This window comes from Symphodus melops, assembly GCF_947650265.1.
Source record: "Symphodus melops genome assembly, chromosome: 21".
NCBI lineage: Eukaryota > Metazoa > Chordata > Actinopteri > Labriformes > Labridae > Symphodus > Symphodus melops.
In genome coordinates this window covers 20,285,614-20,298,856 of record NC_136711.1, presented here as the reverse complement: position 1 = coordinate 20,298,856, position 13,243 = coordinate 20,285,614, and the positions used below count along the sequence as shown (strand labels likewise).

At 44.5% G+C, this 13,243-nt stretch overlaps 2 protein-coding genes across 2 annotated transcripts in view; both read right to left on the bottom strand.

The window, feature by feature from the left end:
• Positions 1 to 1,986, bottom strand: LOC306842148 (microfibril-associated glycoprotein 4-like). The gene is made up of 6 exons (XM_079372248.1): positions 1,976 to 1,986; positions 1,670 to 1,822; positions 1,525 to 1,563; positions 1,273 to 1,369; positions 476 to 643; positions 1 to 385 (listed from the first exon to the last, which is right to left on the bottom strand). Exons 1-6 carry the CDS (start codon positions 1,979 to 1,981, stop codon positions 132 to 134), a joined length of 717 nt encoding a protein of 238 aa, XP_079228374.1. The 5' UTR covers positions 1,982 to 1,986; the 3' UTR covers positions 1 to 131.
• Positions 1,987 to 3,651: 1,665 nt separating this feature from the next.
• Positions 3,652 to 13,243, bottom strand: part of a1cf (apobec1 complementation factor) — a 12,005-nt gene continuing 2,413 nt past the window's right edge. The window contains exons 2-13 of the mRNA XM_079372805.1: positions 10,856 to 11,006; positions 10,641 to 10,775; positions 10,419 to 10,549; positions 10,081 to 10,319; positions 8,620 to 8,784; positions 8,164 to 8,261; positions 7,832 to 7,969; positions 6,882 to 7,029; positions 6,065 to 6,309; positions 5,630 to 5,766; positions 5,231 to 5,376; positions 3,652 to 4,928 (exon numbers count right to left, since the gene is read on the bottom strand). Coding sequence (XP_079228931.1) covers positions 4,774 to 4,928; positions 5,231 to 5,376; positions 5,630 to 5,766; positions 6,065 to 6,309; positions 6,882 to 7,029; positions 7,832 to 7,969; positions 8,164 to 8,261; positions 8,620 to 8,784; positions 10,081 to 10,319; positions 10,419 to 10,549; positions 10,641 to 10,775; positions 10,856 to 10,957 — 1,839 coding nt within the window. The 5' untranslated portion in view covers positions 10,958 to 11,006 and the 3' untranslated portion in view covers positions 3,652 to 4,773. The remainder of the gene's footprint in view (positions 4,929 to 5,230; positions 5,377 to 5,629; positions 5,767 to 6,064; positions 6,310 to 6,881; positions 7,030 to 7,831; positions 7,970 to 8,163; positions 8,262 to 8,619; positions 8,785 to 10,080; positions 10,320 to 10,418; positions 10,550 to 10,640; positions 10,776 to 10,855; positions 11,007 to 13,243) is intronic.

Here is a 13,243-nt window from a genome sequence, read left to right as displayed (position 1 = left end):
TTCCTTTCAACTTTTCATTTATTACCAGAAAGTAATAACTTTATGCAGCTGCTTGCACATTCTCAGAGACGCTTCTGTTTTTACATCTGAAGAACTCGAGTGTTGTCGATCAGCTGGTTGGTCCTGATGATCTACTGCACAGGACGGATCTTCATGCTGATGCTCTTCAGTGAGTAGTCGTGGCCTTTCCAACTTTCCCACTCGACTCCCACAGCAAAGAGACTGTCATCGGCCCCCCAGCGATAAACCCCATTTGGATTTGCCTTATGACAGTCACAGTACCAGAACGCCCCCAAAAACTTTTTGGAACAGTTGCGGGTCGAGTTGTCCTGGTCTTTGTCGAAAGTGGAAAACTTCATGTTGTTGTGTAGAGCGAGTGAGTCTCCTTCAGAAATACAAAAAGAGTAAAGTCAACACCCAACCACTCCCGAAGCTCACCTAAATATCAGAAACAAAAACTGAGCTTCTGACTCACCTGCCCCTCCGTTAGTGAATCCAGACACATGCAGTCTGTATCCGTCCGTCTCAGAGTCGATGGAGAACGATGTGTAACGGGCGGACGCTGTGTTTCCACTAAAGTCCTCCATGTCCACCAGCAGCTCGTACTTCTTCCTCAGTGTCAGGTGGAAGATGTTCTCCAGACCTGAGAGCAACCGCACACAGAAACATGCAGAATGAGCTGACCGTACTGTTCAGGCAGGAGAGCACCTGCATTTCAAAGATAAACATGAACAGAACATAAACCTCAAGTCTTTAAATCAAGTGTCATAAAGTCACATGAATCATTTATAGCAAGCTGTGATGATTGAGCTGTTGTGGTTTCTGGGACATGAAATGTCACCTCACTGAGCATGTGCGGGAGGTCGAGAGAAACCAGCTAGATATAGTGGGTCTCACCTCCTCGCACGCCTTGGGCTCTGTTACCCAGCTCCTCCAGAGGGGCTGAGCTCTTCACTTGTTGCCTGCATAGGAGTTTACCCCGGCGAACCAGAGGGTCGCGTCCCTACGCCTTGGGGTAGGGGGCAGGTCTCTGAGGGGGGTGATTGGGATGAACGGCCTCCCTGATCTGAACCCGAGCGGTGTTCTGTTATTGGACTTCTGTGCTAGTCACAGTTTGATAACAAACACCATGTTGGAGCACAGGGATGTCCATAAGTGCACGTGGCACCAGGACTCCCGAGGCCGGAGGTCAATGATAGACTTTGTGGTCGTGTCATCTGACTGCTGATGTTCATGACTCTGAAATGGTCACTTCTTGGTTTCATTCCTCACCGAGCCAGTACTCTCCGGCAGCGTTTCCAAAGCCGCTCTTGTATTGGTCCCAGGGTCTGTAGAAGTTCACGGAGCCATCCATCCTCCTCTGGAACACCTGGGGGATGAGACAGAGGTTCATTGACTAACAGTAGTGTTTTGTTTCCATGAAGCTAGCTGGTAATGTTCAGTTTATACTTTGAAACTAGACAAACTTTTCCTGTTGCCCTGCTGCTGAGGAGTATATTTAGATTATTTGGAAAAATCACTCACCGTCCAACGTCCTCCGTCTGAGTTCATGTCACAGTACACCTGAACACAAACGCACACATGAAACGACCTGCTGGTGAACAGCTTTCCTGTCAGGATAATAACGACTGTGTGTGTGTGTGGGGGGGGGGGGGGGGGGGGGGGGTACCTGGACGGCAGACGTGGCTCCGATGGGGTAGATGGTGTACACTCCGCTGGGCAGGCTGCTGTTACTGTTATCGATGTCACTGCAGTCGACGGGCAGGATGAGCTGACCGCTGATCAGCTGAGGAGCCAGGAGGAGCACGAAGAACAAAACCAGCTGGAAATAAAGGTAAAGATTTTCAAAATAATTGAAAAATATCTTAATTAAAAACAGATCAACAACATCTGTCAGTGTAACCAAAAGCTGCTTCAGGAAGTTTTCAGTTTATTACAAAGAAGCTAAAAGAGACAGAGGACGTTAGAAACGTACCGTCATGGTGATCAGACTTCTGTCAAAGTGAGGTGATCCATCAAGATCCTGTGTTTTCTATGAGCTTCGTATCTACATTAAATATTAACAAAACGATAAACAGCTGCTGCACCAACAAATCGATCTGAACATGTGACTTTCAGTCTCTGTTTAACTTTGGATTAGAAAAGACTCATGTAAACAAGCAGCGCTGAACTCTTTGAGGTCAGCTCATCGTTGGGAGAGATCGTGTGATTGGTGGAGGGTTTTTTTTAGTTTCTATATTTAAAATTAAGTAAGTAAGTAAAAGTTTATTTACATAGCACCTTTCAAGAGGAAATAAAAATGTCACCAAGTGCTTCACAATCAGAAAAATAAAAACACAATGCAGACAAAACAGTCAAATAGAAATACAGGGACAGATTAGACGAAGGCACGTTTGAACAGATGGGTCTTCAGCTGCTTTTTAAAAATGTCCACAGAGGTCAGGGTTCAGTTCTGGGGGAAGACCGTTCCAGGATTTAGGAGCCACGACCTCAAAAGCACAGTCTCCTTTAGTTTTTCACCCTTGTGCGAGGAACAACCACCGGGCGCCGCCGGGCTCGCCAGAGTGTAACCTGAGGACAGACGAAATACAGCAGGACTCATTTTAAACATTAGCGGTCAGGGCTGGACTCATGTAGGTCAACTCATCAATGTGAGAGTCTGTGACTGGAGGAGGGGGGGTCTTCATTGTGTGTTTATGTAACTCGGACACCTAGTGTTTGAAATGGGTACTGCATGGGAACACATTTAAGGTCCTGAGTGTGTGTGAGTGTGTGTGTGTGTGTGTGTGGGGGGGGGGGGGGGGGGGGGGGGGGAGTTGTTAGCAGATTTGTTGAGTGAAGAGTTAGTCAGTTTTAGGTACGGACCTTCACATACCATTAAAGGCTACTGAGGCCACGGCGGCAGCAGTAGCGTCCGCGGCGCTCTCTGTCTGCAGGCCGAGCGTCTGCAGCGTGTGCTCCGCGGCGTGCACTTTAGCTTCTTCAACAGCCGCACACAGCTTAGCAGGGGTGAAGGGATGTAGATTAGAAAGGTACTGTCATGGTGATCAGGTTTCTGTCAAAGTGAGGTGGTCCATCAGGGTCCTGTGTTTTCTATGAGCTTCGTATCTACATTAAATATTAACAACACGATAAACAGCTGCTGCTTCACACCAACAAATCAATCTGAACATGTGACCTTCAGTCTCTGTTTAACTTTGGATTAGAAAAGACTCATGTTAATAAGCAGCGCTGAACTCGTTGAGGTCAGCTCATTGTTGGGAGAGATCGTGTGATTGGTGGAGGGTTTTTTTAGTTTCTATATTTAAAAGGAGCAGTACGTAACTCTGACACCTCGGGCCTGATTTACTAAACGTTTACGTGTCTTAAAACATTCGCAAACTTGATCCCACTGTGAACAGCGTGCAGTGAGGATTGAGTCTTTCATACGAGCTAAACAACATATTGGGGTGTTTCTGCCCCAGAGTGCAAAATACTGGGAGGAGAAAAATGCAAAGAAGTGAATTTAGTAGAAATGTAACAAGGATGTTGCTTTTAGGCTGAGCAGAGACGGACCGCGTGGATTTGTCTGTTTTTAAAACCAACTAAAAATGAAAAATGTGCAAAATGTTTGTTCGTACAGAGATTCAGACACGTGAGACAATCGGCTCATAAGAGTTGAGATTGTTTCTTTATTTGGGAAAGATTACAGATCATTACAGATTATGAAACATCACACTTTATTTCAACAGTTTCCTTTAAGATATGAAAACCCTCCAGAATACCCACAATTCTCTCTGCTCAACAAAGATTTGAGTTGATTCAGGTTCACACGTTTCTCGTTTCCAGGTCAATTATGGAGGCAAGGAGAATGCAAAATAACTCTATACAAATAGCTTGTGGATATCTCAGTGGTATAAAAATAAGTTCTAAGTGCTTCTCACACTTTAATACTGTCTCTGCTTCGGCGTGTTCACAGCTCGGATGTCAGCGTGTGGCGTCGACTGTAAAACTCTCCAGAAACACTCAAAGAAACAACAAGAAGAAAGAAAGATCCGACTGGACAGTTTTCTGCACGAGGCTTCATTCCTACTTTTATCACGTGCTGTCAGATTGTTTAACTTAAATCAAAGGCTCACTCTCGAATAATCAAGAAAAGTGAGAAAAAGGAACAAACTGTGTTCAAAGTTTGAAGAACTCCAAAAGTCCAGAAAGCTTCAGAGACCAAAAGTTTTCCGTCACTTTCTTCTTTTTAAGACTTTTTTCTGCCCTTATTTCCAACGTTGCAGCTGTTGGACATTTAAAAAAGAAACTTTAAAAAATCCCAGCTAAAGAGTCGAGTCAGAGAAATGAACAAAAAGGATCAAATAGTTCAATCTATTCAGTCGAGTCAGTTCTAGAGCATCCTTTAAAAAACAACAAGGATCATGTAAACTACCTACTTTAAAATATGATTTAAACATGATTTCAAAACTTGAGCCAATCACAGGCTTAGAAAAATCTGTTCAAACAGAAGAAGAGAAGCAGAGATGGATAATACGAGGAGAGAAAAACTTCAGGGCGACTGACGTGTCCGAGACGTTTTCCAGCAGCTTTTTTTTTTGTTTTTTTAATTTAAACTTGATGAAATGAAAGTCCACCGAGCAACCAGCAGCACGGAGGAGCATTCACATTCAACTGTTTGTATTTTTAACTTCTTTTTTTTTACCAACCGGCCAATCAGAAGACGACGACTTTAAAACAAAGAAAACAGTTTCGTGTGAATGTGCCTCCTGGTTTTTAGTGTTGGCTGTTCTAGAAAACGCCGTACCCGTCAGAGTGGCGTGTGGCCACAGCGAAGGCGGGATATCCTTCATAGGTGGTGTAAGCTGTCAGGTCCTGACCCAGAGACACGGCCTGCTTCAGCTGGGAGGCGACCGCGGGCGCCGCCGGGCTCGCCAGAGTGTAACCTGAGGACAGACGAAATACAGCAGGACTCATTTTAAACATTAGCGGTCAGGGCTGGACTCATGTAGGTCAACTCATCAATGTGAGAGTCTGTGACTGGGGGGGGGGGGGGGGTCTTCATTGTGTGTTTATGTAACTCGGACACCTAGTGTTCGAAATGGGTACTGCATAGGAACACATTTAAGGTCCTAAGTGTGTGTGAGTGTGTGTGCACGTGTGTGTGAGTGTGTGTTGGGGGGGGGGGGGTGTTAGCAGATTTGTTGAGTAAAGAGTTAGTCAGTTTTAGGTACGGACCTTCACATACCTTGGAAGGCTACTGAGGCCACGGCGGCAGCAGTAGCGTCCGCGGCGCTCTCTGTCTGCAGGCCGAGCGTCTGCAGCGTGTGCTCTGCGGCGTGCACTTTAGCTTCTTCAACAGCCGCACACAGCTTAGCAGGGGTGAAGGGATGTCTGCAGAGACAGAGACCAGATCTCATATAATGAAGCAATGCCTCATTAATGTATCAGGATGCTAAAATAATGTTAGCCTACTGCTTTGACTGAACTAGCATCATTTTTAAATCAATAATTCACTTCTTTAAATTCAAAACATTTCAAATGCTGATTAAATTTAATACAAGCTGATCATGTAAATATCTTGATTATTTTATTTGTTGCCACCAAACAAAAACCTCCGTTATATTAGCACCGTCAGTTTTCTTACACGTTGGGGTACTGTGTGGCCAGAGCAGGGATGGTGATCTTGTAGAGGAACAGTTGTCTCTGGTCCGGGCCGATGGCAGAGTGCAGCTGATAGACGGGTTGACCCCAGTTATTCTTCTGACACAACTCCTCCAGAACCTGAGGACCAGGCGGACACACAGAAATGACCATATTTGGAAAAAAGGGTGGAGCTGGATTTAGTCACATATGATCCCATTTAGAGTCAAACAGACCACGAGTTAATGAGTAGCTGAGTAGCTGCTACCATTGGTGACCTGTCACATATGACAAAGATGCTAATTCACAGTGAGTGCTAAAATGTCCATGAATCATTGGCATCAAAATGGTTATTTCCATAATTAGCTGATTAAACTTCATAAATCAGACCTATCTTTTCCTGTAATCCTTCACCTTACTTTCAGGTGTGTTCAGCTACCTGTGTTGCAGGTTTGATGGCGGCGGCCTTCAGGCTCATGGCGGCAGGGTTCATCGGGGTCAGCTCCATCCCGGGCAGCAGGTCGTACAACTTCTCCTCCGCCTGCTTGTCCCCCTTCAGGCCGTAGGAGGCGCCACCGCTCCCACCTCGACCCACCGCTCCGACCCCGGAAGCGTAGGCCAGGTAGCCCCGCCCACCCAGCCCCCGCACCCCGGCAGCCCCTACAGGTACAGTCATGTAAATTTCTACAGGAGATCGAAAAGGGCATTGAAATCAATCAAATCACCGGAAATCAACCGGGAAGAAGAATCACAAAATCAGACAATTATCCAATCAGTGAACAGGTGCAGTCGCCATGGTAACAGAACTCCAGGTGTCATAGGCTTTACATCATTCATACAAGATTTTTATTTATGATCACCAATAAAGGGTCACCTCTGATTCAGTTGACTTTAATAACTTAGATTGCTAATCTGTGATTGGACAGGTACAGGTTGGGGGAGGGGTTTAGATAGCTTGTAGCTTTTCTCTGGATTTGTTTCATCTGTCAAATAAGATATTTGAGCAGCAATTTGTCGTCATTCTTTTATTGCATCACGTGTGTGAGGGGAGCTCAGACTTACACGTCACTGGATCCACCTACAGAAACCATCACTGGACTTTTAATTGGTCGTGATCTAATTGCTTTTCCCGTCTCTTGTGAAGCAGAGAATTTCGTCCCTGTGAGTTTGAGCTTTCCTCACAGCTTCATTCTTTTTTCTATCAACGAGCAGGTGGAGAAGATTCACGTCAAGTTTAAAAGTGCATAAGTCCTCACCTCTGACAGACGGCGTCCTCATCAGGCCTCGACCTCCTACGTGAGGTTTGGCCACCGCAGGGAAGCGGAACTGACCCGGTAAAGCGGCGTAGGCCTGGGGGGCGTAAAAGACGGGCGCACCGAGATATGCTGCCGAGGGGTCATACACCTGGAGGAAGTGGTAAGAGAGGGTGAAGAGTTGAGTCTGAATCAAATCAGCTTGTGACATCATATTTGTAAGTAACTGGGCGAGAGAGCAGGGAGCGACAGGTCGGATTTGAACCTGAACCACCCGTCTGGAGGACTCCAGCCCCCCCTGCACCAACCAACTATGCTTCCAGCACCACCAAGTGGTTATACTGCCAATAATCTTCTAAACGTGATGATTTGTGTGGACTTTTTTTAATACACCTCTAAATATGTTTTTCATTAAAGTGGATTCCAGACAGACTAGAGCAGACTAAGTTCCCAAAGTGACCCGGGGGTCGGGACTCCCTGGGGAGCCATGAAATAACTTTATTATACTATATTAAACTTTACTTTACTCATTAGTGTGAAAATACAAACAACAAAGTTGTTGAATTTAAAATAAAAATCAAAGTCCTTAACAGCTTTGTGCTGAAAGGGGGGGAAGATATTTTTTCCATAAATATCTTCCACTTCCTCTTTTAAGTGTAATGACGTAAACTGTCCACTAGGTGGATCTGTTCACCACACTGAACATCACCCGCAGCATCATTTGAACTCCTGCGTCTGTGGATGGAAGTAAACCTTCTGCAGCTTCTCAAGAGATGAACAGTCAAGTTTGGTTCATTCATCCTTTTTTTTAGGACCTTTAAATTCATGTATTCGGTCCCAGCCAGCTTCCTTTAGAAAGATTTAAACAGTTAAAAGAATTGATTTAGACTCTAACTCACCTGAAGCGGCGTGCTGTCGTGGTTGGTGGTATGATGTGTGTTCAGGGGTCCTACCTGTCCCAGCGTGTAGGCGGCGTAGTCGGTCTGCAACAGAGACCCTCCCCGTCCTCCCGTCCCCCGGGTGTATCGGACGTAACTGTCTTTGTCCACCGGCTTGGCGAGAGTCACCTCGATAGGTGAGCCATCCACCAGCTGGGGGGCGGGGCAACAGAAACGATGGTTACGGTTGTTTCATTTCTGAGAGTTTAGATTTCTTGTTTTATTTTGTCTCATTCTTGTTGCTTTTTTCTTTATGTTAGTGTTTCCTGTTTTTATTTCTCATCCTCATGTTTCTGAATGCACATTTCCTATTACTGTCTGACGAAGAAGAAGGTGAACTCTGTGACCTTTCCGTTCAGGGCGTTCATGGCGTTGATGGCGTCCTCTCTCTGAGTGAAATGGACGAAGGCGTAGTCTCGGATCTTCTTCACTCGCTCCACAGCGCCTGAAACATCGAGACGGTTCTGTTTAAAACTTTCCTCCTGTGTAAGTCCACTATTTATTATCACTGTCAGCATTTACTAACAACTGTCAAATGAATGCATAAATATTTTAATCACATTCATCTATGTGATATCTGGCCTCATTAGGTAGTGAGTATGTCATTGAGTCATATTGGAAAACAAACTTTAATGAGTCTGAAATAATAAGGGTTCTTGAGCCCTGTGTGAGTGAACATTTTAAATATCAACTTTACAAATTATTGATTAAAAATCAAAAACTTGCTGCAGATAAATCAACTTTCTTCACTGATGTTGCATTTAGGGAACCTCCGACATTTGGACTGTGTTGCATTCAGGTACCTAGTCTGATGCTGTTAAACTCCTTCTCGATGGTCTCCTCTGTGGTCTGCAGCATCAGGTTCCTTACGTACAGTATCTTCACGGTTGCCATGGTATCCTCGTCCACCTCCACTTCAGGCTCCGCCCAGTCCACGGCGATGGCATGACCCCACAGCTGAATACGACCTGAGAGAGACCACAGGTAGGTTTTTTTTATTTTATCTTACAGCTTGTTGATGTTGCATTTAAGTGACACTGGTAACGTAGGAACAAAATGTGCCCAGTTTGACTCTGAGCTCAGAGCAAACTGTCATATTAAATTACATTCAAAGCAGCTGTGAGGATTTTTCAGTTTGTGTGGATTTTGGTGCCCTCCTGTGGACAACGTTGGTATTACGTGGTCTTAATTAAGAGCTCTGGTCGTCTGGATTTGGGTCTAAAAGTCTGTATCTGAGTCTGGTCGATCTACTTTTAAAACTTCTGGACTAAAGTAGTCAGGTTTATTGGATCCTGGATTTAGAGACTAACTTGAATCAACATGACTCATCACTGTGTTTCACTTCAGCTGGTCCTGAGTGTAGAAGTAACAAACCAACATGGCTGTCAGATAAAGTGTGAAGAGGACGGATCTCCAGTCCGCTCACTTCTACAGCTGTTGAAGCTGGTTTAGACAGAAACATGGATGTTGTTTTTATCGCTGTGGTCACTCCCATCATACAAACTTTATCTTATCATCCCACCCACCAGAGGTCCCCTTCCATTGGATGCTGTCCCAGTGACGTGAGCTGTGATTGGCTGCTGATAATGCAGTCTCAGAGTCAGTCAGGAGACTTTGAAAATGTTTTCTTTACTTTTACGACGTGTTATGAAGATTTCAGGTGATGTTGGTGCTTTGACAGCTTTAAATAAAACATCATCCCAACGCCAACCACAGGAAGCTAACGATGATGTCGGATTTCTTCTTGACTGCAAACACTGCCGAGTCCTTTTGCAAAACTCAAGATCTGAAAAAAGTCTAAGTAGACAAGATCTTTTTAAACAAAATGTCCGTCTTGGATGCGGATCAGATGAATGCTCTTAGAGGATAAAAATCTTCACAGTGGTTAATGGCATTTTTAATTGTAAATTGTATTATTTTGCATTTCAAAATAACAATTGTTAGGCTTGTATTTAGATTCTTCCCACACAGGGCTGTCAATCAAAACAATTAAAAAAGATGATGTTGAGGCCATCGGGGAATCACGGGAGTTCTGTCTGCTACTTCAACCTTTACTGCCTTGGTATTAAAACAGGTTTCAGTATCCTCCATCTTGTCCTTTAATATTCAGCTACAGTAAGTTTTATTGCTCTGTACTAAAAGCTTTGTGAGTTTTAAAGCACGATGCTTCATTTCAAGAATGTGAACAAAGAAAGGAAGAAGAGTTCCTCCTCATTAGTCCTCGTCTCTGTTTGGACCGTGTGAATATTCAGTGATGAATCTACCTGGTAGAAGTTTGCGACGGGCCATGGCGGCCGCTCTGTGGCTCTCGTACTCAACAAAGGCGAAGCCTCGGTTTTTGGATTTGTCAGCGGCGCTGGGGTACACGATGACGTCCATGACCCCGTCAGTGACCTTCCTCATCTCAGACAGGATCTCCTCTCGCTTCTTAGTTTTAGGAATACCGCCCACAAACAGACGACAGTTATCCACGCTGGCACAGACTCCCAGCAGGCGGCCGTTCCTGTCGGACAGAAAGGACAGTTTGAGATTAAAATCACGCCACAATGAACCAATCACCGTTTAACTGTTTGAGTTGTCTGGAACATCTGGAGCATGAGACCTGATCTCATAGTTGTTGAGCTGCTTCATGGCTGCTTTTGCCTCGAGTTTGGTGGTGAAAGTGACGAAGGCGTAACCTCTGTTGTTCCCGTTAAAGTCCATCATCATCCTCACCTCGTAGATCTTACCGAACTGTCGACAGGATGTAAACACAGGACACGCAGCGTGAGAGAGACATGCTAACTTACGGGAACAATAAAGTCTCTCTCTCCCTCCCTCTCACCTTCTCACACAGTGGGACCAGCTCATCTTCAAACAGATCTCGAGGAAGTTTCCCCACAAAGATCTCACTGCCTCTCTCCGGCGGGGGGCCGTCCCAGTTTGGTGGAGGGCCGCCGTACCGCCTCTGACCGTTCTCCTGAAACAGGTTCCCTCATCATCAGTAAATCCAGTTTAACACACAATCATCAGATGGATGGGACTTGATTCCATCAGTACCTGCAGCAGTTGGTATCCTGTGCGTTGCATGAGCGCCCGCAGTGCCGCCTCCTTCTGCGTCCCCGCCAGTCCGTCCCCGCTTGCTTTCTGATTGGATTCCATTGGGTGTGATTGACAGCGATACAAAAATCAGGTAAATTAGGGGTGCTCACTGTAACAAAGCAAGAGAGAGACACCAGAGTAAAAGGTTATTTTTTAAATGAAACGTTGGCTTCTTTATATGCAGACGATGTTACGATGTGTCTCTGAACAGAACAGACTGAACACTGAAACACACCAACGACAGTGTTTATGAAAGAGGAACTAAATTAAAGACACGTCGTGTTATAATATTAGAAATCAACCACTTTGTAAAGGTCTCAGACTCTGATGTATTTTTCTCTGTATTGTCTCTGATTTGAAATTGAGACTGATCGTCACTGTGATAAGAAGTAAAACTCCTCTTTGCACCTTTTATAAAATAAAGAATAAATTAAATATATTTATAGTTTGATTTTTTTCTCTGATATTTATGGTGTTGGTCTTGACTTGGTCCAGATCCTTAAATGTCCTGGTCTTGGTTTTGGTCCTGGTCTTTTCTCAGTGTTGTTTACTCCTTCCAAACAGCTGACTGGTTGTACTGGGTAATTCCCAGTCTTAAATGATCATAATCCTGATGATTTTTTTTTCACTGTCTCATAAAACGTTGACACAAATAATCGATGCATCGATATGTAACGCAGTCGATAAACGAGCTGCTCGCTCCTCCTCCTGTTTGTCTCCGACAGGCAGCGAGGTCAAGGTCTGTCCAGAAATCATTGACAGAGTCTCTGACGGGCTGCAGCCTGACCCGCCGCCTCGCCACACATCAAAAAGGCTTTACATGGGAATCACATTTATTAAACAAACATTCAACTTTGTGAGACTGTAAATGTCATCGCAGATTCACACGTGTAAACACCGGGCCCTCCATGATGTAGCATGACATTTAACAGGAATTAGTGGATTCAGCTGTCTGTGAAATTTACACAATAATTAGATGAAAGTCTAAACTTGGATGATGAGTCTCCTTAAAAATTATTTTCAGGTGTCTGTCCCTTAAAGAGTTAAATTTGGGACAGTCAGCATTATCGAGCAGCAGCAGAAACAACCCTCCTCCACGATTTGAGAGACAGATGGACATTTACAGAGATGTTGAAATTTAGTCTTTAAGCTGTTTTCACATCTGCACTCCTGAAAAGATGGAGGCTGTTCAAACATGTTCCTCACATGTAAGACGTCTTTGTTCCTCCTCTTTGTTTTTGACAAACTGTGAGCTGCTGATTTAGTTATTAAAAAGAACTTCTTTAAACCTGACAGGATTGTTTTGATGTTTTGTGATGTGTTCTTAAAGATGCACGTGGGGAGCGACCGAACACTGCAGCTTCTCTCGTGACGATCTCATCACGGCTAAGTGTCTACTTTAAGCTAACCCTTTGAACCTTCAAGAAAAGGTTGATATAATCTGAATAATGACAAACAGCCCTCTGCTGCTTCTTCTCCGCTCACATTAGCATCTTTCTCTCTCGCTCTGTTCGATTTCAAAGAGAAACTCGGCGAGGACAAAAACAGAGACGAGCTCTTCACATCAGAGGGCGAGCGACCAAAGAAAAGAGAGAGAGCGAGGTCAGAGCTTGTTTTTCAGGACGGATGCAAACGCACGTTTTCTCTTTACAACATGAAGGACTCGTGTTTACAGTTTGACACGACGATAGAATATTTTACATGATTTAAATATTTCTAACTCGTTCATCTTCTATACTTCTGAGCAAACTGGTAGTTACATCATATCTGTCTGATAACTTAAACTTTAAACTTTTCTTGACTCTGATGAATATAGAAGTACAATAAGAAATATTTAAAGAAAAATAACTTCACCACCTTATTTGCCTCTATGAAGGTTTATTCTCTGATGGGCCCACTGCCCAACAGAAATGTAGTTTTGCTTATGTAAATTATGTAATCTGATTTTAAAGTAGCTTCAGTGTTTAGCCAGCTCTGCATGTGGTGGACACTGTAGCTTCAGTGTTTATCCAGCTCTGTATGTGGTGGACACTGTAGCTTCAGTGTTTATCCAGCTCTGCATGTGGTGGACACTGTAGCTTCAGTGTTTAGCCAGCTCTGCATGTGGTGGACACTGTAGCTTCAGTGTTTAGCCAGCTCTGCATGTGGTGGACACTGTAGCTTCAGTGTTTATCCAGCTCTGCATGTGGTGGACACTGTAGCTTCAGTGTTTATCCAGCTCTGCATATGGTGGACATTGTAGCTTCAGTGTTTAGCCAGCTCTGCATGTGGTGGACACTGTAGCTTCAGTGTTTAGCCAGCTCTGCATGTGGTGGACACTGTAGCTTCAGTGTTTATCCAGCTCTG

Bases quoted from the DNA above. Each gene is read 5' to 3' on its own strand.
- LOC306842148 (XM_079372248.1), bottom strand. The intron at 1,370-1,524 runs GTGAGTGATTTT...CTCATCCCCCAG, and splicing joins CAGACGGAGGACGTTGGACG to GTGTTCCAGAGGAGGATGGA. The intron at 644-1,272 runs GTGAGGAATGAA...GGTTGCTCTCAG, and splicing joins TGCCGGAGAGTACTGGCTCG to GTCTGGAGAACATCTTCCAC.